Here is a 23,762-nt window from a genome sequence, read left to right on the forward strand (position 1 = left end):
AGCCACTGATGGTTGTGAAGCAGTATCGGGGCGAGAGAGTAAGGCATCAGTGTAAATACTCAACTTGGCGTGCTAAGCCGGTTTCCTCTTCCTCCTCCTCCTCCCTCCCTCGTGGACAGGAGCGGAAGAGTCATGTTTCTCCTAAAATCAGAGGGTGTGTCGGCTGTCTGGGGTCCCAAAGAACGACAGGTTGGTGTGGGGTATGGCAGTGGTGTTAGAAATGTTTACCAATATGCTGAGTGGCGCTCGTAAATTTAGATGATGGATGGTTGTCTGTGGCTGTTTACGATTTTCATTTTTGGTTCTAGTTATTGGTAATTCGATTTGTAATACGAAAATTTGTGTATTTCCTAACTTGTATTTCCAATTAATAAGTAAACATTTTGAACACACGCGAGACATTATTAAGAAGAGTAGAAATCGATCCACAAAGTCAACAAGTATCATGAGTCAATGATTTTATTTTCGTGGGAGTGAAGACGTGTTTTTAAACTATAGCACTTCATGGCAGGATGATCGCCACTCCACCTGTTAACCCGGAGATTTCAAGACTTAAGGTATATCTTCCCCGCCGTGAGTGGTGTGTGTGTTGACGACATGATGTTGAGTTGAGGGATTCTCTGGGGGGTTGTGAGTTCTCTGGGGTTAAGTTGTCGTAGTGAGAAAGTAAACGAGTCTGTCTGGCCTGAACACTGGACGAGTCTGATCTAAACACTTGCGAGTCAGTCGAATGTGCGTTAGTCAGGTTGCGTATATTAATGGGGAAAAAAAATCTTGTTCACAGCTGGTAAACATTTATCACGTCACACAAAGCATGGTTTTTGATAGATAGTCATACTACCTAAATCATGTTATTTCTAAGGTAATCATACTATCTAAATCATGGTATATCTAAGGTAATCATAATAAAATCATGTTATTTCTGAGGTAATCATATTAAAATCATGTTACTTTCTAAGGTAATCATGACGTTGTTTAGGTAATCATGCGACACAAATCGTATGCGTGTGGTGAGCGGCGTAGTTGCTGGTGTCCGCTGGCGTGACTTCTACCAGGGCGTGCCGGGGAGTTCATCCCTTGCCACACCACACAAGGCAGCTGAGGGCGGAACAACACCACTGAGGATGTGGAGAGCAGTCATCTGGGGCACGTAGGAGGCGTAGGGCAGGACCCAGTGGCGTAGTGGTGAGGGTGTTGGGAGAGGGGGAGGAAGGTGCTGGGAGAGGAGAGTGCTGAGACATGTGTAGTGTGGGGGGCTGAGAAGAAGAAGAGGAGGGCCATGGCATAGGTCAGGGGCTAATATGGTGATAAGGATGTTGGCAATGACTTCTGATAGTTGAAGAAGATCACCCTAACTCTTACATGACTTGAAGTCCTTTAACCTTTAAATTCTGATAGAACTTAGATTTCCATCAGAGTCTGGGGGGGTTTTGCCTTTGAATTCATATCCTCTTCACTTAAGCTATGGATCCTCATACAATATATAAGGTGTGATTGTATCTTTAATTTCTCTCGTCTGTTCTCGCTATAGTAAGGTTTCTGCTGTGTTAACTTTGTGTGTGGTTGGTTGGATGTCTGTCTCTCTCTCTCTCTCTCTCTCTCTCTCTCTCTCTCTCTCTCTCTCTCGAGGTTAAGAGTGTTATTGGTGTCGTCAGTAACTCGAGATCAACACACTAATGGATGGAGAGAGGACACATGGTCATTTGGATTAGATTATAAGAGGGAGGGGGAGAGAGACAAAGTGGGTGAGGAATAGGGAGAGAAGGGAGGTGAGTCATAGGGAGAGTGTCGGAGAATAAGGGAGAGTGAGGGTCAAGAGTCAGGGAGAGAGAGAGAGAGAGAGAGGGAGGGAGTGAGATGCTTGAGGGGGGTGATGAAGGCCTGACAGGTCATTTACGGAAAATAATCTCTGGTAAAGGTCACAGGTGTAATGGGCTCCCGATAATAGACCCCAACATAACAACTCAATCCAGTGATTAGGTTTGAGGCCCATTAGACCAGTCGGGGCCCATTAGACTACTTACTACAGTTGTTTACAAGGTGTAGGTCACTGCAAAGAGCCTAAATAGTAGGCTTAGTTATCAGACACCCGGAAATGTCGCATCTTTGTGCATAAAAACTTGACGTATTAAACTACAAAGTCAAACTGGTTGTTGTCGATAGTCAGGAACAACCCGGGGAAATCGTAGGGGGGTGGAGGGTGTAGTTAGGAGAGGCATCCAGAATCATTCACTCCTTGGGTAAACTTTAGGTGAATCAGCTATGTGTGTGTCGGAGATGAGGTTGTGTGTGGGAGAGATGGGTGGAGCGCCAGTAGTCACCAGCCTAACACGCAGGTGTGGCCCAGCATCTCAGGGTGATGGTGGCTGATAATGCCGTGTACGCCTCTACTGTGCTGTAGCCCTCCCGTACACACTGTATGTCTGCCACTGCTGCCTGTCTGCCACTGCTGCCTTATCCCGTGCCCTAGATGCTGCCATGTCTGTCCTAGATTGCGTAATGTCTGCCTGCTGTGATGCTGTCTAGATTACTGCAGGTGCCGCCTTGTCTGCTTCTTTCCCACCCCCACTGCTGTATATTGTCTGCTCTGAAGGCTGTTTTTCTCACCTCATGCCGTATGGTCTGTGTGTACGAGTGTCATCTCCTATGCTTTAAATATGTCTAAGATCATTAAGCTGCCTATGTTGTGAAGTGAGGACACAACATTAGCCTCCTTGGAATTAACACCACCTTCCTAAATACAGTACAGTATGTAAACATGTCTCTTGAGGGAGTGAAACACCATGGATTTCGACCGCCTAGCATGACCCAAGACGTAGTAAGCGTGGGGTAATGAAGAAAAAAATTTATCTTGAGTAAAAATTCTCAATCTATTATTAAACTTTTTTGTCGGGAGTAGAGAACAGGTGTGGGTTAATGTGGGATGTGTGTGAGCAGGTGTGGGTTAATGTGGGATGTGTGTGAGCAGGTGAGGGTTAATGTGGGATGTGTGTGAGCAGGTGTGGGCTAACGTAACTATTGTTGCTGTAATTATAACCGACATTCACTCCCGGTCTAAAGTCGCATAATTACTGCCTTAATGTTTGTCTCGGGAAAGTCGATAATATCAGGGCCGTACAGATATTACCACACTTCACTGTTGATGTAAGTAAACTGTAAGACATCACGATTTAGAGAGACGTTCACCAGAGTGGGAGGGGACGAATGGGCGGAATGAACGAGAAACTAATCTTCACGGCTTTTATACAAACGTGACTCGTTCAGTGGGAAGACGAATGGAGGCCAGAGTTGCGCATTGCTGCCTGGGGAGAGAAGATAAGGGAGACATATTAGAGTGAATGATGCCTGGATATTATAGGACTCTAGATGACACTATATGGTGAAGAGAGAGCATCATTGGTGACGCCGTGGGAGAATTAAAGGGTAGCGGGATGATGGTATGGGTGAGTGGCGTCCTTGGGAGACCTCCTACACGGGGGGCGTGAGGACCCCGCCCTGGCCCCCTGCCAGGTGTCCTACGGGACGATCTAGGCTGTCAGGTGTGGACTCTCGGGGACAAGTTGTGAAAATACTAAATAAAGTATAGAGGAGCGATGAACTGTGTCAATACAGAGGATTATTTACAATACGTGTGTATCAGTCGTCAATAGAGATAATGGGTCCTCGTGTGCTATTGATCCAAGGAGCCCGACCCGCCTGTGTAAGTGATCCACACACACAATATCAGCCCACATGCACGCGGACTGCAGAGACCTGAGGGAGGAAGGGTGGCCCCAGAAGCTTCCAGTCTGGTGCTAAGCGAAGCCAGGCGCATTATTTACTCGAGTCAAAACACAACAAAAACAAATGTAAACATATTAAGTGTATATTATTTAACGCCTTGGGATGCAATTCAGCTTGGATATATTAAGCTGAGATATAATAACAGTAGGAGTTTAAGGAAGCTTGAGACGTTAATCTTAGAAGTCGTTTAAATCTTATGGTAGACCTACTGACAGACAGACACATACAAAGAGACAGACAATCGCCACTTACATCACTGAGAGCCTTGATCAGGACGCCCTACAGATATCGAGGGTAAGTCGCTCTCAACTGGTGCTCTCGGCTCAGCCTGCCACTATAGCACCAGGCGCCCGTCAGTCCCGACCCGACTATCTTGAGTGCCAAACTTATGCTTGCACTAGACAGTCTGGTGCCAAACATTGTCACCAGACTGTCTCAGGTGTCAAACACTGTCATCAGGCCGTCTGTGGTGTCAAACACTGTCATCAGGCCGTCTGTGGTGTCAAACATTGTCATCCGGCTGTCTTGGGTGCCAAACTTCCGTCACCAGGGTGTGTCTGGTGCCAAACATCACTCTCAACAAGCTGCCCATTGTTGTCATCATTTTATTGACGACACTTCATTTTTCCCCAACCAGATGGACGATAAAGCGTCTTCAGTGCCATTGTCCTGTGTGCCATCACCTCTCAACCCTTATCAGTGATGTCAAGCTTTCACGCCGTCAGCTTTCATGGTGCTTAAGTTTATATGATAACACGTCCTCACTGCTTTCACTGTTGCTGTGTAGTGCCAGGGTTAAGTAAGACGGGGACCCAACTTACAGTAGGCCTAATTATTCTTGATGTCACGCAGGTTGGTCCACCTTCGTAGTAAATGCAAATTTGAGGTTTGAATCACGCGGAACAATTATTTCAGGCGTCCTTGTTCGTGTTTTTGGAAGTAAACTGCATGTAGATGAACAGAGGGAGTCGATAGTGCTAGAATAACTAGATCCTCTCATACTCCTTTACGCATAAGCCCACGCGCACATACTTATACGCACACGCCTGACCCTCCTACACACACACACACACACACATGCCACCAATAACTAAAAATAAACTTGCCTAGAAAAATGTAATTGTCTTTATTACATTTAGCAAAAACAAATGATGTCAAGTTACTGTGATTGATGTGTTGATGATGTGTAGGTGTGGAGTGTAGTGGCTGAGGGTGTGTAGGTGTGGAGTGTAGTGGCTGAGGGTGTGTAGGTGTGGAGTGTAGTGGCTGAGGGTGTGTAGGTGTGGAGTGTGAGTGGCTGAGGGTGTGTCTGAGGATGTGTGGTGTGGAGTGTGGTGGCTGGGGATGTGTAGGTGTGGAGTGTGGTGGCTGAGGATGTGTAGGTGTGGAGTGTAGTGGCTGAGGATGTGTAGGTGTGGAGTGTAGTGGCTGAGGATGTGTAGGTGTGGAGTGTAGTGGCTGAGGATGTGTAGGTGTGGAGTGTAGTGGCTGAGGGTGTGTAGGTGTGGAGTGTAGTGGCTGAGGGTGTGTAGGTGTGGAGGTGTAGTGGCTGAGGATGTGTAGGTGTGGAGTGTAGTGGCTGAGGATGTGTAGGTGTGGAGTGTAGTGGCTGAGGATGTGTAGGTGTGGAGTGTAGTGGCTGAGGGTGTGTAGGTGTGGAGTGTAGTGGTTGAGGGTGTGTAGGTGTGGAGGAAAGAGCACAAGAACTAAGAGTGTACGTGTATAGGCACAGGAGGTTTAAACCCCCTTTTCTTCGCCTACGGGAGCCAGAGACCCGCAGACCACCAGCATCACCAGCAGAGAAACTATGTGACCTCTCCTCCACTCTGCCAATATCTTATCCAGTGCTTTCCTTAGTCTCCTCCTTTCCTCTTTTATCATCCCTTTCTCTATTTTCCATCGTCTTGCCTTGTTCTCATTCCTTTGGTTTTATCATTCGCTTCGTTTCCTAGTATATTTTATTTTAAGTCTTGACTCATACTTCGTCCTCTCTCTCTCTCTCTCTCTCTCTCTCTCTCTGATCCTTCTGTTCGTAGTTCTACTCTCAAAGGTCCCTCTTGCCCTCTTCTGTTCATTTCTCCATATTTTTCTCTCTTTTATCACTATCCTCTTCCAGTCTTTCTTATTTCTCGTCTTTCTCACTATTCTCTTCCCATCCTTCTTATTTCTCATCTTTCTCACACTATCCTCTTCCTATCCTTCTTAATTATCATTTTCATTTCACCATTCCATTTTTTTATTCGTCTTTATTATCATTCTTAATATTTCGATCTTGGGGAGAAAAATGAGGAGAGTTAATTCCTCTGTTCATCCATCATCGTCTCTATGCTCATTGTTCGTGGTTTATCATCTTTGTATCACTTTGTTATTCCTGTATGGTTCAGTTTAGTTTTTTTTTTTTTTCACTTGTCAGGATGGTTTAATATTGTGGTCGACTGTCCGTAATTTTCTGATTCTCGGTTTCTTTTTATAAACGACTAAAATTTTTAATGAAACGTTGTAGGAGGAATGTTCCTTGGATGTTCCTTGGATGTTCCTTGAATGTTCCTTGGATGGTCTCCTATTGTCCTACGTCAGTCTCTGTCATTCCGGACGGACGTTTAAGGTCTTCTCTTATCAGTAATGTCTTCTTTATCTTTTACGTTTATTCTAGTTTCCGTTCTGATCTAAACACGTTAATTTAAATATCTATATCTTCCTCGTGACTGGATCTGCTCATAATACAGTGTCCACTAACTCCTTGCTAACAAGATCAGTTCGACCATAGGGCCAGCGGAAAACTTGCTTCTAACTCTTGATAAACAGAGCCGCTCTTAGACAAGGGATTACCTTTATGTTCAGTAGGTTTGAAAATTAACGTCTTCAGCTTATAACTGAATGTGAACCTATTTTCTAATAATAAATACAAATGTTTATTTGTGAGAAAGATAGAACTTACACCAACACTTCAATACTCCTCGCAGTGTTATCGATTATCCCTTCCCTTATCTCTCCCTCCCAGGCACTTTGGCTGTCTGCCTCGGTCCATCAAGGGAATAAGAATGTTTGTATTTACTGTTGTTGTTTAGCTTCTGTAAAATTTTATCAGGTTAACAAAATGTCACTGCGTCTCGTCACTCCTTAATGAATCGTCTAAACGTCTCCCCTTTTCATATTGTCTGAACTTTGTCATGTGACTGCCTTATATGCTTTTCCTTTTCTCATCACAGTCTCACTCTGGTCTTTCTCGTCTCACCGTTACTAACAACGTCCCCCTCCCCCCCCCCCTTTGTCACTACTCCTCATTCATTCCTATCGCCTGTGTCTTTCATGTCGTCGCTCTACGGGCCCTTCCTCACCTTTTTTTTCAGTGAGCCACTTTCAGTTAATTTTCTGTGATTCAGATTTGCCCCGCGAGGGGGCTAGTTTATTGGGCACCCCCTTGCATCCAGTACATGGGGAAGCACATTTACTGTGAGTGGTAGAGTAGTGACACTGTCACGACGGGGTCGGATGGCCTCACTATTAGCAGCAGGTTTGGTAATGTGATCTGTCGTAGACACCAGAGGCCTCCACTGTTCTGCACCTCCTGGCTCAGCTTCACCACCAACCCACAGATTTTTCGTGATTTATGTTATTTTAAACTTGACTACTGATACAAACATGTATTCTATTGTACACTTCCGGACTTCGATACAGTTATTATATATGCCAATACGTGACCAATAGTACTAATAGATAACTTGAAGAGTAATCTTCATATAAAACATAATAATGGTAATAAGTATTAGTTTGATATGTGTACTTTGTATATATTGGGGATGAAGGTCATAGGGACCCTGATGCTGAGTTAAGCTTAACATTCGTGGAAGTACTGTATTTTGCTCATTCGAATCTAGAAATTATTAAATGGAGATCAAAACACATGATTGAATGTAAGATACACATAGCATATTTTGGGTTTAATTCAAGCCTGAAGGGGGATAGTAAATAAGGACTATATTAGGTGATACATCAGCTGGTGGTTGGGACAGTAGTTACTGATTGACGTGGTTCACACAGGGTTCATCTCTCAATATAATTTGTCTACCTGAGTGAATATAACCTATTTAGGCTTAAGAATGTTTTAGGATCGTTAATGTAACTGTGAATAAGTAGATTAATAGCAATTAAATTTTCAGTTTCTTTGAATAAGTTTTTTACAGATCATTGATCATCAAAAGAAAAGGAAAGCCTGTACACACACACACACACACACCCTCCAACATGCACACACACCCTCCAACATGCACACACACCCTCCAACACACACACACCCACCCACACACACCCACACACACGCACCCACACACACACACACACACACACACACCCTCCAACACACACACACACACACACACACACACACACACACACACACACCTCCAACACACACACACACACACACACACACACACACACACACACACACACACACACACACACACCCTCCAACATGCACACACACCCTCCAACACACACACACCCACCCACACACACCCACACACACGCACCCACACACACACACACACACACACACACACACAAATCATAAATAAACCAGGACAGCCAGTTTATACAATAGTCATGTTGCTGTTGTCACGAAACTTACCGTCCCCACCATTCCTAAAAAAACGCTTAGTACACTTTAAGTTTGTGTTTATTTCACTATTAAACCACCATTTATTTAAAGTTATTAAAGGGATTTACAGTACATGTACTTAGATTTATTGTAACTGAATATACGATAATTTATTTTAAACTTGTCCTGGGAGACTGCTGAATGTATTTATACTACCAGTTTCAAGTAACATACACAGCTTTAATATTTATTTTGGGTAGAAATTAACTCTCAAGCATCACGCAACACCTTACCATTACCCGGACAGAGATCTTCCTTGACACTAAATAATGTGCCGTTATGTCCTCCCAGCTCGAGCAGGTAATTTTGTCATCATTTAATTTAGTCATGTTACAAGCAAATTACGTCTTATAAGTTTAGTTTTACATTAAATATATTGTAATAATTTAATATTTTCTTTTCTTCCTCACAGTACGATCCATTCACCACCCCACGACTAAAGGCAGAAGTGGTGAGACTCAACACACTACTCACGGAGACCCGACTCAGCTTAGGTCAGTATCTTACAGGTTTAAGCTTTTGTTTTCTATTGTATCTGAGGATGTGCAATATACCCGGTTCTGATTGTTTCCATATTTATAAATTTCTCTTTTACCTGTATTTAGTCTGTCTATGTATTTTCAGTGTCTCGTTTATATCTGATACATCTAGTTTCGTAATAAAGAAATGTTGGGTAAATAAAATCATGTTTCCATTATATTAAAAGTGAAATACAGGAGTAGGAGATTACAACAGGACTTCCTACTCTTGTTAACAGAAAATATATCACAGGTCTGCCTTTGTTAAAAAAAAAAAATCACCCTCAAATACTGTCCTTCACGAGTGACATACTTGATGAATCGGTACATTGCTCATTACTGCTTCACTGTCATTATCACTATCCATATTTTTAAGTTCTCTGCATTTTGGACATAACACAGTAACATGATCTTATAAACTTCGCTTTTTAAGAAGTCTGGCATAAAACATTACTGTACCAAGAAATAATTCTCACCATATTGTTTCTGGCAGTATGACACATTGTGCCATCTTGTTGAAATCATGTACATATCTCCTCCAAGCGTTGTTTCTACGCCACAGTTCAGGAATGAGAAAGTTCTGCAAGTAGCGTTCAGTGTTTATTGTCAGTCACATTATTTTCTTCAAAGAAATGCTGGCCAATGATGCATCCTGCAGCAATAGCACACCTCACCTTGACTCGCAGGGTGCAGCACTGTTGGGTTTTGTTCAGCTTGGAATCTGCAGTTCAGTTTGTTGACACTACAGTACCAAGAATATCGAAATGGGCTTTATCTACCATTAGCAAACAGATTATGAAATTGCTGTATCTGATGTACTGTAGAGGTCTACAGTTTTAATTCGCCTTGGCAAATCGTAACAGAAATATAAATATTTAAGTATAGATATTTCTTTAAAATACTGCATTTAAAATAAAAATGACAGAAATCCCCTGCTGTTGGTTCGTCTCCTACTCCCTGGCTGGATTTTCAACCTGAAGTGATTGCCCTCAGTGGACCGCTCCCGAAATCCCAGGTGAACCCTGTTATTCTCTGCAAATACCACCTCTCCAGGATCGCCCACTGGTCCCCAGGTAGGGTCGTCCTCTCCACTGATGGTTCTGTTGACCCTGCTACAGGTAGGGCCGGGGCTGGTGTCTACATCTCCCGTCCTGATGCCCCTGAGCCTATCAAACTGTCTCTCAGAGTTTCTGACGGGGCATCCTCCACTCAGGCTGAACTAATAGCCCTCCTTGCTGCCCTTCTCGCTGAGGAAGAAGCAGATGGCTTCTGCCCCTTGCTTGTCTGCTGCGATTCCAGGTCTGCTCTCGACGGGATCGCATTTGGATCAGGGGAAAATAAGGACCTCATCCTCCGAATACGAGGGTTAACATCCACACTTCAGGATGCAGGCCGTCCTGTGACATTCCTATGGATACCCAGTCATGTCGGTATCTTGGGGAATGAGGCAGCAGATGGCCTTGCCAAGACTGGCTGCAACAAGGCCACACCTGACTACGTTGTTCCTCGAACACTTTTACAGCTTAGGACCCAAATTCGCCGCAAACAGAGAGAAGCTCGGGAAGCAGCCATCCCCCTGGACTCCCCGCCCACCTGGTACGATGTCCTCCGTAAACTTCCTGACCTCTCGTACGTCTATGGGAAAGGGTCACGGAAAGGGGACGTGATTGCTGCCCGTATCCCTGCATCCCCTGAGCAACGCTCTTGTGCATTGTGCAGAAGACCCGACAGCAGCACCCTTATCCACTACCTCCTAAGATGTCCCCACACACAACGCTTCCGTGACACCTGCTGGACCACCACTCCACGACCCCCTGACGGAGACACGATGATCCTCCCCATACTGGCCAGATATTTTGTAAATAACATTGATTATGTGTTAAAGGAATATCCTTCCTTCCTTAGGCTTTAGTAAGCCCCTTTATAATATTTATACTGTATATACTTGTCACACTTGCCAGATGCTTCTGGTGTTATTGTACAGGGGTACCTAGTGACAGCACTAGGATCCCGCTTCCTCTATCAAGGAATAAACAATTGAAATTGAAATTAAATTGAATGACAGAAATGGGACACTTTGTATAATAGATGCAGTACAGTAAGTGGTAATAGTTTACAGTTACTTGCCTTTTACTTAGGCTATGAAACTATTTCTTTTAAATTTCTATGAAAATTAAGTTACCTTATAAATGTGGTATTAATAACTAAGATGTTTATTCTTTTGTAGTTCAAAACTATATTGTACAGTATGATAAAAATATATAATTCCAGAATTTCTCCTTTTTTTTTTTTTTTTTACAATGAGCGAGTAACTAGAGACGGAGAAAAGCTGAAATTCTTTAGTTACAACTGAAATTTATACTTTTGGACCCATCATATTTAATGTGGTGTTTAAGAGTACAGTGGTCCCTCGGTTAACGAGCACAATCCGTTCTAGAAGGTTGCTCGTTAACCGAAAAACTCGTTAACCGAAACCATTGTTTCAATGGTTTTTTGGGTAATTGATTCCAGCTCACCGAAAATTGCCTAAATTCAACAAAAATGGTTGAAAAGTACACTTACTTTGAGGTGTGTATGTAGAAGGCTCCTGGATGATGATGGGAATTAGAATGGGGGTGGAGGAGAAAGGAGAAGAGAAGGCATTGGGGTGGAAGAGAAGTCACCCCATGGCGCCATTTCACCCATAAAATTTTACTTCTCTTGGTGTAATTCAAGATTATTTTCTTTAAATCAACACTGCACTGCATTATATATTGTCAATATGTAAAATAAATTTCAAAATGACCAATAATTTGCTTGCAAACACAGAAAAAAGCGTTTAGTTGAAGAGAGTCTCAAGCAAGATGTTACCTCCACTGAAAAGACAGAGAGACTGGCGCCTGTTTGGTGTGTTGACAGGCTGGATGGCGCGCATAAAACTAATTTCCTTACCTTCAATTATGTTCAATAATTGTTAAAATTACTAAAAAATTTAATATTAAACTTTTAAAATGATTGAATAGTATAAACTTCTTGATATTTACTAAAATAGTAAGGAATTTAAGCCCTAAAACCGATTACTGTATTGGCGGACTAATACTACAGCAGGTGGACCGCCAAATGCAAGCGAAAACATGTTGAGGTCAGCTCGTAAAAAACTCATTAATCGAGAGATTGCTCGTTAACCGAAGTTAAGAATCTTATGGAAGGTAACTCGTTAACCGAAATCTCGTTAACCGAGGCGCTCGTTAACCGAGGGATCACTGCTATATTGAAACTTTGAGGATTTTATTTTATTTTTAAACTTTTTAAAATCTTATCCTAAGTATAGTACAGTACTTTGGAACATCCTGATTAACTTTGGGTGAAAATTGTGCAATTCTCTAATTTTTGTAACCCTAATGACATTTAGAATTACAGTACTTACCGTAGCATATACAGTACACTACTGTACTGTATTATAAATTATGCCTTCTGTAAATGTTTAACGCTGGTTTATTCCCACTCATGCTGAGATTAATCTATGGTTAATAGGAAAATATTTATAACAAAATGATTGTTTTTTCCACTCAAGGTGGATTTGGGCGTCAACAAGCTTACTCTGTAAATAAGTTTAAATAAATGGCGAATGGAATGGGAAAGGAAAAGAGGAATACGAGGGGATCCCTACACATGAACCATGCGGCAGTCGACAAAATTTAGAAGAAAACCCAGAAATTCAAGACGTGGGTTGGGTCAAACGGTGAGCAAGACAGGAAGATGTATGCAAGAGCCAGAAACCAAGCAAAGATAGAGTGTAGGAGGGCTGAAAAGGAGTTCCAGAGGCTGGTTGCAAGCGAGGTCAAGTCAAACCCAAAGGCGTTTTACCGCTATGCAAAGTCGAAATTGAAAACGCGAGTAGGAGTATCAGACCTGAGGCTGGTGGATGGTAGTTACGCAGATTCTGACCAGGATAAAGCTGAGGCATTGAACAGCTTCTTTTCCTCAGTGTTCACAAGAGAGGATGCAACTAACCTTCCTGCGTTTGAGGACAGACGGTTCGACACAGCACTGACCCACATTGTGTTCACAGAAGAGGGTATTAGAAATATACTGTCCAGGCTAAAGGTCCATAAGAGTCCTGGCCCTGACATAGTGCATCCTAGAGTGCTAAGAGAGTTGTGCAACGAGCTTGCAGAGCCCCTGAAGATCCTGTTTTGTAAATGCCTGGATGAACAAATGGTCCCCAGTGAATGGAAACTGGCTTATGTGAGTCCTATCTTCAAGAAGGGCGATCGGCACTCCACGAACAACTATAGACCGGTGAGCCTGACCAGCATAATATGTAAAGTACTTGAGAGTATTATCAGAGATGCCACAATGGAACATCTAATACGAAACAACCTTGTAAAAGATTGCCAGCATGGTTTTATGCCGGGGCGCTCCTGCTTAACACAATTGCTCAAGGTATTGGATATTTGGACCCATATTCTGGAACGGGGCGGTAATATCGACAATATTTACCTAGATTTTGCCAAGGCTTTTGACAGTGTACCCCACGAAAGGCTGAAAATCAAACTGGAAGGGTACGGAATTCGGGGAAATGTCCTCGCATGGATAGAAGACTTTCTACATGACCGCAAGCAGTGTGTGGTGATTAATGGCACGAAATCGTCATCTGTACTTGTATTGGGCCCACTGTTGTTTGTTTGTTTCATAAATGACATGCCGGACGTTGTACTCTCCTCCATACAAATGTTTGCCGATGACGCCAAGTTATTTCGGGAAATTAAGAGCCAAGCGGACTGTGAAGAGCTGCAGAAGGACCTCTGTGGGCTCCAGGAATGGTCCGAAGAAATGGCTGCTGAGATTCAATGTCACGAAGTGTAAGAGGATGCACCTGGGGCATACCAACGGTAAGGAGGCGTATCATATGTCCCAACGGGATGAAGAAACTGCACTAGTTGAGACTGTGTGTGAGAAGGACCTAGGTGTGTATGTTGACAATGAGCAGAAGTTCTCGGGTCATTGTGAGAAGAAGGTAAATCAGGCAAATATATTATTGGGTCTTATAAGAAGGTCGTTCAGATATCTAGACGGTCCGTCCCTCGTAACAATCTTCAGGAGTGAAGTGCTTCCCCATCTGGAGTACTGTCACCTCATCTGGTCCCCGAGATATGCTAGGGACTGTCAGTTGGTTGAAAATGTTCAAAGGAGGGCCACCAGACTGGTGTCTGCACTTCGGCACCTCAGCTACCCTGAGAGATTGGAGCACCTGAACTTGCCTAGCTTATACTACAGACGGGCAAGGGGGGACCTAGTTGAGGTGTATAAGCATCTCAGGGGGCACTACTCAGTTGAGTGTCCTTACTTGGAGCTGGCAGACGCTCGCCCCACAAGGGGTCACAGCCCAAGATTGAAGAAGCCACAAGTCCAGAAAACCGTGAGGGCAAACTTTTTCGGAGTGAGGGTTGTAAACTCTTGGAGCAATCTACCAGAGAGTGTTGTGATTGCACCGAGTGTGAGCTCTTTCAAGACAAGTCTTGACCAACACTGGAGCGGGTTCAGGTACATTCAGGAGCCGGTGCATGCCCAGTATTTGCCAACAGTGCCTGACAGAGACGTGACCGATCGCCCGGGCGGCTAGCGAGTCGATCTTTTGGTGAAAAAGATAAATGAAAAGGAAAAGTAATCAGAGACGTGACCGATCGCCCAAGCGGCTAACGAGCCGATCAGTGGCGAAGAGGGTAAAAGTAAAAGATTAAATTCAAACACAACGATGATATACAGTATAGGGAAGTCTGTATACTGTATATTTTTTTCTACATCTCAATATTATAATTACAGCCTGTGGTATAAATATGGAATTGACAGATGTCAAAACAAAGATTGAAAAGAAGTCGGTGTAGTGTCGTTGACCGTCACCAATGTTTTGTTTATTCCTTTATTATACAGACCTGAAGGTTTATGAGATATATTGTGTTCTCTCAAAATTTAGGCATTTTATCTAATCCCTCATTTGGTATAGCTAATAGTTTTTCTTTAGTTATTTGCATTTATAATTATTAAAAGTGTAATATTTGTACTGTACTGTATACTGTAACTGTCAAGTATTGGCCTTTTTGAGGTGTGACCATAAGTCATAATATAGTACTGTATTGTACTGTATTACTTAAAATAAAGAGTTGATCACATGCATACATCATGTTTATAATTTTAAAATGCCTCGCCACGATAGCTCTCTGTAGATAACTGTCCTGCTTTTATTAAAGAAAGATAGCATACTGGATAAAAATATTTTAAGTGGAAAATTTATTTTATGATTTGCTTTTGTAGATGAGAGTAGTGCTGCTGTTCGGCGGCTGCAGGAAGCTGAGGTGAGCAGCTTGGAGCAGCACAACCAGAAGGTGCTGCAGCTTGAGCAGCAGCATCGCGAAACTGTCGATCATTTCAATAAGCAACATCAACGTGAAATTGATCTGGGTCAGTAACATCTTCCTTTAACTTGTCCAGATTTACTCTTAGTTCAAATATAAATGTGAAATATTTATTCAGAAATAATAAGTGACTCCTAAGGCAGTACTATACAGCAATATCCAAATACTGTACACAATAATGTTTCAGCTTATGATAAATGAATGTACAGTAGTACCTGTACAACTTGATTACAGTACTTGAATAATTTAATAAGCTTACTAATCAGTAGCATTTGTTTACCCCCAGCCCTTGAGAAGCACAGGAAAGGACTGTCTCAGTTTGCTGAAGACCAGCAAAACCAGGTACAGTACAAGATTTGTTTTCTGATAACTGTAGTTTTGAAGTTTTAGTTGTAAAACGCCTGAACAAGGAGTTACAAAGATCATTCTATGATAGGATTTTGAGTACTAAAATATTGATTCGGTATTAGAATATTGTAAATATAAATTGTAATGTTGTAGAAGTAGATAGCAATATAATAAAATTTTAGGCCATATATACTGTACAGTATTCTGTAATGCCATAGACTTTTACTATAGATATTATACCGAATAATTTTGTTAAAGGACTGGATGTAATAAAGTGTGGTTGAAAAAGGGAATATGTGATATAGTTAAGCATTAGGAGGTACAGTACTGCAGTCTCTATAGAAAGGATAAAAGAGATGAAAATGTGATAAGAATGAAGGACGTGAGTACAGTATTATGAATTTGTGGAAAAATTGTGTAAGAGTAAGTTTATTAAGTGCTTTATGACATGGAAGGGACAGTACTGTATAGTACTGTATTGTAAAGTCATTTTTAACAAGTTTAGCTTATAGAGAATGTGTTAGGGAAAGATGTGTTGTGGGCAGAGAACATGAAATACTGTACAGAAATATGAAGGAACAGAAATATGAAGGATATTTTAAAATGAAAGGAGTAGATAACCAAAATAGAGCCAGTCTGAGTTTAATGTACAGTACTGAGAGAATAGAAAATGGAGATTGGTGGAAAAGAATGTTTCATTTAAAAGTGTATGGTAGGAGAGAAGGGAGGACCAAGGATTCAAAATTATAGAGTATGGGAGGAAGGGGATCCAGGGGGGCATGGTGCCAACTAATTTATTGCAGTGTACGTGCTACTGATGAATGATGGTAGGTTGTATGAAGAAAATGGGTAAACCTTTTGGAAATCTTAGGTCCATATAATAGGGAGGGGGAATACTGTACTGTACCATAGCAGACAATGTTACTGTGTTTAAAGAGAATGAATGATGGGAGAGTCTACATTAGTCTTGATTATGGCCACCTTGTGCAAGCCTGAATTAAAAGTATTTTATTTTATGTGGTGTTACATTTTACTTCAGCGTGAGGAACTGAGCCGAGCCCATACTGCAGAGATAGAGCAACTGGACGGCGAATGGAGGAATAAGCTAGACCTCCAGCATGAGAAACACCTCTGTGCTGTGCAAGAGCTAAACACCCAACACACACACAAGGTAAATAAGAAGTTCTAGTCAAGATCTTTTTCAGTAATTGTTTATACAGTGTTTATAATATATCTTATTCCTTTAATAAACTCTTCAGTGTTTAATAGTTATAGTAAAGTGGAGTTTTGTAGCAGATATTTATCGGCTTATCTGCAAATTTATGAAAGTCGTAGAGGGTTAAGAGATAAATTGTAGAGCAAACATTTTTTGTCATTGTTTTACTTCCTTGCTATTCACACTGGCCACTGAAGTCCTCCTCCCCCTCCTCCTCCAAGTCAACAGTTTACTCAGTTATCTCATCCTTTTCAGCCACATCTTCTCACCAATTTTAAATGTATTGACTTCTCTTATCTTCTACTTATTACCCTACTTAGCACATATTCCAGCCATCGTAATCTTGACCGTTTTCAATTTCACAGATGTTTACTTGAAACATATATTCTCTGCAGTTTCTATATTTTCCAATTTTATCTTACAATTTCCATTACCTCCTCTACACAATCTCCTCATTTACCCTCAAATAACTTGACTCTACCCTTTTCCTGCTGCTCAATGAGACCTCAGTTTTCTTTGCATTACTTTCAACCTTCCTCTTTCTGAATATTCCTCTCATCCTAAACAATTATTCTGTAACTCCTCTTTAGTATCAGCTGTATGTTTCACACCATCATCAAACCTTAGTTCCTACACTTCTGTACTGCTATAAATAGGATTGAGCTTTAGGGTGATTTCAGACTGCAGATTTACAGCGTTTAATGCCAGACAAGTGATTTTTCATGTCCTTGTGCCCAGCAGATAAGTTAATATTTTCAAAGGCAAATACCCAGACAGGAATTTTTAAGGTGCTGTATGAACCCACCTCCCTGTACCTGCTTAACCAGCGAGGTGACATAAGGGGCTGTGTATATTGGAGATGTTCGGGGTACTTGGTTCTAACTACGGGAGCGAGCATAAACACCTGTAGAGTTCTGTAGGTTCTTATTAACGGAAATATACAGGAATGCGCTCACACGCGCAGGTAGTCCTTACACTCCTATAGGGGTCAACTGACCTCTCTCTGACCTCTCAGGCAACATGTGGTAAGTGGTACATTAGCAGCTTCCAGATGTCGCCAGGCACATTTATCTAAGCATGTGGTGACATGAAACAGGGGCATTGCCACACGCTACTGACTAGAGAAGTAATGTATACAGTATATATGGAGTACATACATGGTATACATACAACATACATAATACAGTACACATACATATATGTGTATGCTTAACCTGACACCTTATCGTGACATCACAGTTGTTCACTATTATTTCACTTGGTCTATTGTAATGATCTGACCTGAAATTCTACACTGTATAAGCTCCTGCTGATTGCTGTTGAAGCAGAGTTGTGCTATAAATTGTAGTGGGAACATTAGCATGAATAAAATGCAAGAAAAATTGACTGGGTGAGGGTAAAATGCATCAAGATGGACACGAATGATCTCGGAGTTGATAAACACAACAAATTTGAATGTTTTAAAATGTTTATTTAACTGTTCTCATAAAAAAAAGAACAAGCAAATTTCCTCTTAAAATTTATCAGGGTAAGTTAGAAAGATATCCTAAAGTAAATTTCATGTCACTTGCCCAGTACAATACAAGTAAATGTTCACTGCACACTCTAGGTTGATCCCTGCTGTTGTGGTCTTAACTTTGACTTCATATGTGATTCCTCACCTTGTTCCTTCATACAGGACTTTTACTATTCTTGTAAGTTTCTTGGGTATTATACTCCTTTTTCTACAAGCTCCAGTAAGCTACCTCCTTTGGTAAACCATAATAAGTTTTACCAATGTCTACAAATCCCTGTACTGTACTGTGTGTTCTACTTTCTGCAAGAAATTTTCATTTCATTTGTCTCTATGAATACTGTACATGTATTACATCTTTAGTTCCTTCACGTGGCAAGAGCTTAAATTGTATTATATCTTTCTTTATTAACCGTCTTAGCCCGTCTTCTACCCTTCCAAGTACTGTACTGTAATGTACTTTTAACCTTCATTCTAATAGTAGATACCTGTATTTGCACTACTGTATATCTCTGCTTCTCCGAAGTCATCATAGAGTGGGTTCTCATTATGGTTATTACTGTATACTGTAGTTGAAGTACCTTAGATGGATTTAAAAGGAATATTTTTTTCAGTTGCGTGAGTTGGAGTCATCTCGGAAAGCTCGGGAACGTGAATTAGAAGAGGCAAACTTCCGCCTAATGCAAGATCAAGAAGCTCTGATGATTGAGTCTAAGAAATTAGAGGAAACCCTACTGAACGATACTGACCACAGACTGCAGGCTGTTCGCAAGATGTGTTCATCTCTCAAGAGTGAGGTAGGTGACTAGGCTGTAACCTCTAATGGGGTCACCATCTATCAATTAAAGTACCTGGTACGTTTGACTAAGTACTGTTATGTCTTTTGAAGTATTAGAAGTTGTAAGCACCTCAAAAAGAATTTCTCAGTCAAATGTACATAGAGGTACAGTATTTGGAGTTGGTAGATGGCCACCCTACGAGAGGTCACAGCTTCAAGTTAAAGAGGCTATCAGTGCAGAAAACTTTCAGAGCTAATTACTCTGGAGTAAGAGTTGTGAACACCTTAGAACAACCTGCCAGAGACAGTTGTAACAACACCAAGTGTGAGCTGTAAATTCAGACTTGGCCATCCTAGTACTGTACAGTACAGTATATGTTCAGGTGCAGTATACAGTACTGTATATTCAAGAACTTGTATATGCCCAATACTTACCAGCAGTGTTTAACAGAACAGATTGGCTGCCCAACCAGCTAATAAGTTGACAAGTGATGAAGAGGATAAGTAATAAAAGCCATGCTTAGTGACATTAGCATACATATACTGTACAGTACTTAGTAGCAATTTGGAGAGTTAGAGAGGTAGGCCGGAGGTGTAGAGGCAAAGCCTTGGTTGAGGGTCCAATGAGACTTTGACTCTTAGAATTTTTTTTTTAATAGGAAAATAAAGATTACCAGGGGTAACTGTCCTTAGGGGAATGTAATTCATATAAAGGTTTTATTGAGAAATAGATTTCACTGAGAAATATAATTTTATAACTTATTTATTAATGTGGGTTGGTTTAGGCTCTGGTATGTTCTGTTATTCTGGGATTTATATTTTGTTAGTTATGGTGTTAATTCACCATCTTGTGGAAATAACTTGTACAGTTTATAAACTAGAAGCAACCACTTAGGCATCAGTTTAGTGTCATTGAAGCATCACTAAAAGTGCTGTGATTTTGGTTCTGAATCATTATCGTCGTTTAACGGCCTTTTTCCACGCTTGCTTGGTAGCCGCAGTTACTTTTAGATAACTGCTCACTTCACCCTCCTGTGAAGCAGCTGGATCCCAACAACTGTATTGTGTTATTATTGCACTTCATTTTATGTTTTTTCGTGTTGTACTGTACTTTACCGTATATACCGGTATATCTTTTCTTTTTCATTACGTACTCTCAAGGTTTGGCTATAGTTAAGTACACAACGTTATTGAATTGTGTTGTGTTGCCTTTGAATACAATACAGTACTCTACTAGGATTCTTGCATAAAGTAAATCAGGAAATTTTTAGTAAACCATTTGTTCATATTTTTAAGGGAGATGATATAACCTTAGTTATTTCATCTTTACAGGTTGACTCACTAAAGTCTGTGGTAGAAATGAAGAATGCTGAAATCCATGACCTTCGTGGACAGGTGATAGAGATGGATAGATTGTCCAGTGAACTAGAGTTTGCACGTGACAAAGCCAAAGCTCTCCAGGCCAAGACAGAAGATCTCCAAGCACAGATGGAAAAGAAGGCCATACAAGAAAGGTTGTAATGGAAGGGTTGCTTAATATGCTTTAATGACTATACAATATACATCTTTTTAAATTTCAAGTTACTGATAACATGAAATGTTTATGATATTGTACCATAAGCTAGTGTTAGCTTGCACTGATTTTTTAAATAATACTGGATATATGATTAAAAAAAACTGGTAGTGACATGTTAAGTCATTTAAAGTCATTCATTCAGGTATCTTTTTTCATCGGTAGACATTATGCTTTACTGTACTGGTGTAGATTATGTGACATTGCAAACCCAGAATTTGAAGATTAATATTGTTCTTGTTTTTATGTGTACAGTATTAGAATCCTGTTAATTGCTAATTTTATTGAATTTAGTTATTACACAAATAACTCTATGCAAAGATGATTAAGGAGTCTTAATAGTTTCCTTACTTTTTAACTAAATCTCTGTAGTTTATTGAATACATTGCTGTAATTTTCTTAAGAAATTTACTTGCCAAATTACAGAATGATAATGTAATGAATCAGTAACTTTAACAGTGCACAGCAGACTTGCTTACTGGGTATTTTCTTTCCAACACCAGAGCAGGAACTAAAGTCTTTTTTTTTTATGCAGACACTTAGTAAATGAGCATAGACTCCTGGTTGAGACCTTCCAGAGGGAATCCAATGCTAACAAACGACTCAGTCTAGAAAATGAGGAACTAGCGTGGAAACTCCGACAACGGGAGGAGATAATGTCTACCTCCATGCCTTCTTCTACTCTTGGTATGTTGATCACAATATCATAATCCTTTATAAATACACAGTTGGCCCTCAGGTAAAATACTTGAGTAATATAACTTAACCTACTTCTTATACTATGGGGGTATTACTGTAATGCCTTTGGGAATGGTGCTTGTAATAAAACATTTATAAAAATTTGTTTTATGGAAAAAATTATTCATCAGCTTAATTGAAACATGAATACTGTACTAACATAGACAGGGTAAATGCAGCCACTAACTACAAGGTTTTGTTATTGAAGGAGGTAACAACAATTTTATTTCTATTATCACCCAAAACTCTGCTTGGTACACTGGATTTTCTTAATGCCATTCTTCATGTATACAGTAACACAAGGTAAACTGTAGCTTTTTTCTTTTTTTGCTGAACTGATAGGAAACACATTTGTTGGCTTGGGTCATTGATATTTATAATTTCATTGGTAAGGAATATCAGACAACCAAGAGGATTGCCAGTTACTCTGCTAGTTGGTGCTTGTGTATCCCATCAAACTACTGTGCTAATGGTAATGTTGACATGAGTTACTTGTACTGACAAGTTGAACAACTATAAACTGACTGCTTAGAGTTGGTGAACCTGTGGAGTTTCAATATTTCCTTAACTTTAAGGAATCTCTATTCCCAGCTCTTTTTGGGCTTGATTATGAACCTCAAGGATTTGAGGTTGAGGTTTTCTGTAGATTTTTGTTGATACAGGTACAGTATTACCCAATTTACAAAAGGGTTCTGTTCCTAAAAGTACAGTATTGTAAACTGATTTTTCATTAATCAAAACCCATTTTCCTCTGATCCCTTTCATTAAAAACTCAGATACATTCCTATGAAAAAATTAAATGTCTCAAAATAAAACAAATGTTCCAAAACCTGTTTTAATGACAATTTTTGGTGTACACAATGATTATAAGCCAATAATAAACATAGTAACTGAAATACATGATGTATCGTAAAGTACAATACAATTATAATTTTTTAAGTACGTACTGTACAGTGAAACAAAATGAGCAATATAAAATGTTAAGCCACCATTTATGATAATTATATTACCTGAGCTGTAGATAGAGAGAGTTCAGCCACCGGGCACCATATTACTCAACAGGTAGGAAGTCTTCTCGGGCTGTCTCCCACATAATTTATAAATATGCTTATCGAATTGTAAACATGTTTGACAATTTTACTTAATAAATATCATCATTATCCTATACAGTACCAGTGCAAACTTCATCAGCTGAGTAACAACATGATGGCCACATATCACCGAGTTGACTTAACTCTCTATCTGTGGCTCTGGTCGTTTGTGTGTGTTGGCACCATCGAGGAAATAGTTATTACAGTTAATACTACACATGACTTTTCATGTGTGTTTACAGAGAATTGTGATGACTAATTTCATACACGGTATTAGATTACCGATAATTGCTCCAAGCAATTTTTTCTTGTGGAATCTTTTGAAACATTTTATGGAACCCAAGGGTTTTGTGGAACCTTAGTTGGAAATCTTTGTTTGAGTCCGTTCCATAGCATCAGTTGTAGTATCAGAGGGAGTTTATCACTTCATCAGACAGTGTCCCTGCCTGATTCTCAAATGTCTGTGTATTTATCACTATCATATTCATCTTTGCTCAGCATTTTTAGGGTGAAAAACAGTTGGGAAGACGGGCAAGAATGCATTAATCCAGGCTGTGCAGTTTTGTAGAACATTTACTTGCCCAGATGTTTTTCTTACTTGCCCTGATAAATTTGGGATGATTTTTGCTTGCCTGGTTTTGGTATGTTAAATACACAATTTAAAACATTCAAATGTATTGTCTATCAACTCATGGATCACTTGACAAATTAACCCAGTCCAACAAGGTTCTTGTTTTATTCAATTTAGTCACTTATGAGAATTGTAAGGACTTTAAAGCGATCTTTCAAGAAATATCTCAGAGTATAAGTAACACTTGTGTGTATGTATAGCCCCTTGGAGATTATGAAACAGGTCACTTAATAGAGGATATTTCTCTCTACCCTTTACCTCAGCTGGTTTGGGTTCCCAGGTTGTCTGATAGCCTGCATCACAAGTATAAATGCATTTGGCTTAAACCAATGTTTCTTTCAATCTGTATCTGTGCAGCTGATTAGTTTATAGGCTATATTGGCTCTTATCAAGCAAAGTGATTGACATTTATGCAGGTCATCTCTCCATCCCTTTCTCAACCATAGAAAATTACTTTTCAAACATGGTTCTTTATATCTTTGGTCACATTCATACCACAGGAGTTTCTTCATCAATGC

At 40.5% G+C, this 23,762-nt stretch overlaps 1 protein-coding gene across 2 annotated transcripts in view; it reads left to right on the top strand.

The window, feature by feature from the left end:
* Nucleotides 1-23,762, top strand: part of LOC121864291 — a 94,155-nt gene that overhangs the window by 64,777 nt on the left and 5,616 nt on the right. For both annotated transcript variants that reach the window (XM_042363381.1, XM_042363389.1), the window contains exons 4-10: nucleotides 8,856-8,937; nucleotides 15,256-15,402; nucleotides 15,643-15,698; nucleotides 16,744-16,875; nucleotides 19,048-19,230; nucleotides 20,544-20,725; nucleotides 21,320-21,471. In XM_042363381.1, coding sequence (XP_042219315.1) covers nucleotides 8,856-8,937; nucleotides 15,256-15,402; nucleotides 15,643-15,698; nucleotides 16,744-16,875; nucleotides 19,048-19,230; nucleotides 20,544-20,725; nucleotides 21,320-21,471 — 934 coding nt within the window. The remainder of the gene's footprint in view (nucleotides 1-8,855; nucleotides 8,938-15,255; nucleotides 15,403-15,642; nucleotides 15,699-16,743; nucleotides 16,876-19,047; nucleotides 19,231-20,543; nucleotides 20,726-21,319; nucleotides 21,472-23,762) is intronic.

The sequence above is a fragment of the Homarus americanus genome, unplaced genomic scaffold, assembly GCF_018991925.1.
Source record: "Homarus americanus isolate GMGI-L3 unplaced genomic scaffold, GMGI_Hamer_2.0 scaffold59578, whole genome shotgun sequence".
Classification (NCBI taxonomy): domain Eukaryota; kingdom Metazoa; phylum Arthropoda; class Malacostraca; order Decapoda; family Nephropidae; genus Homarus; species Homarus americanus.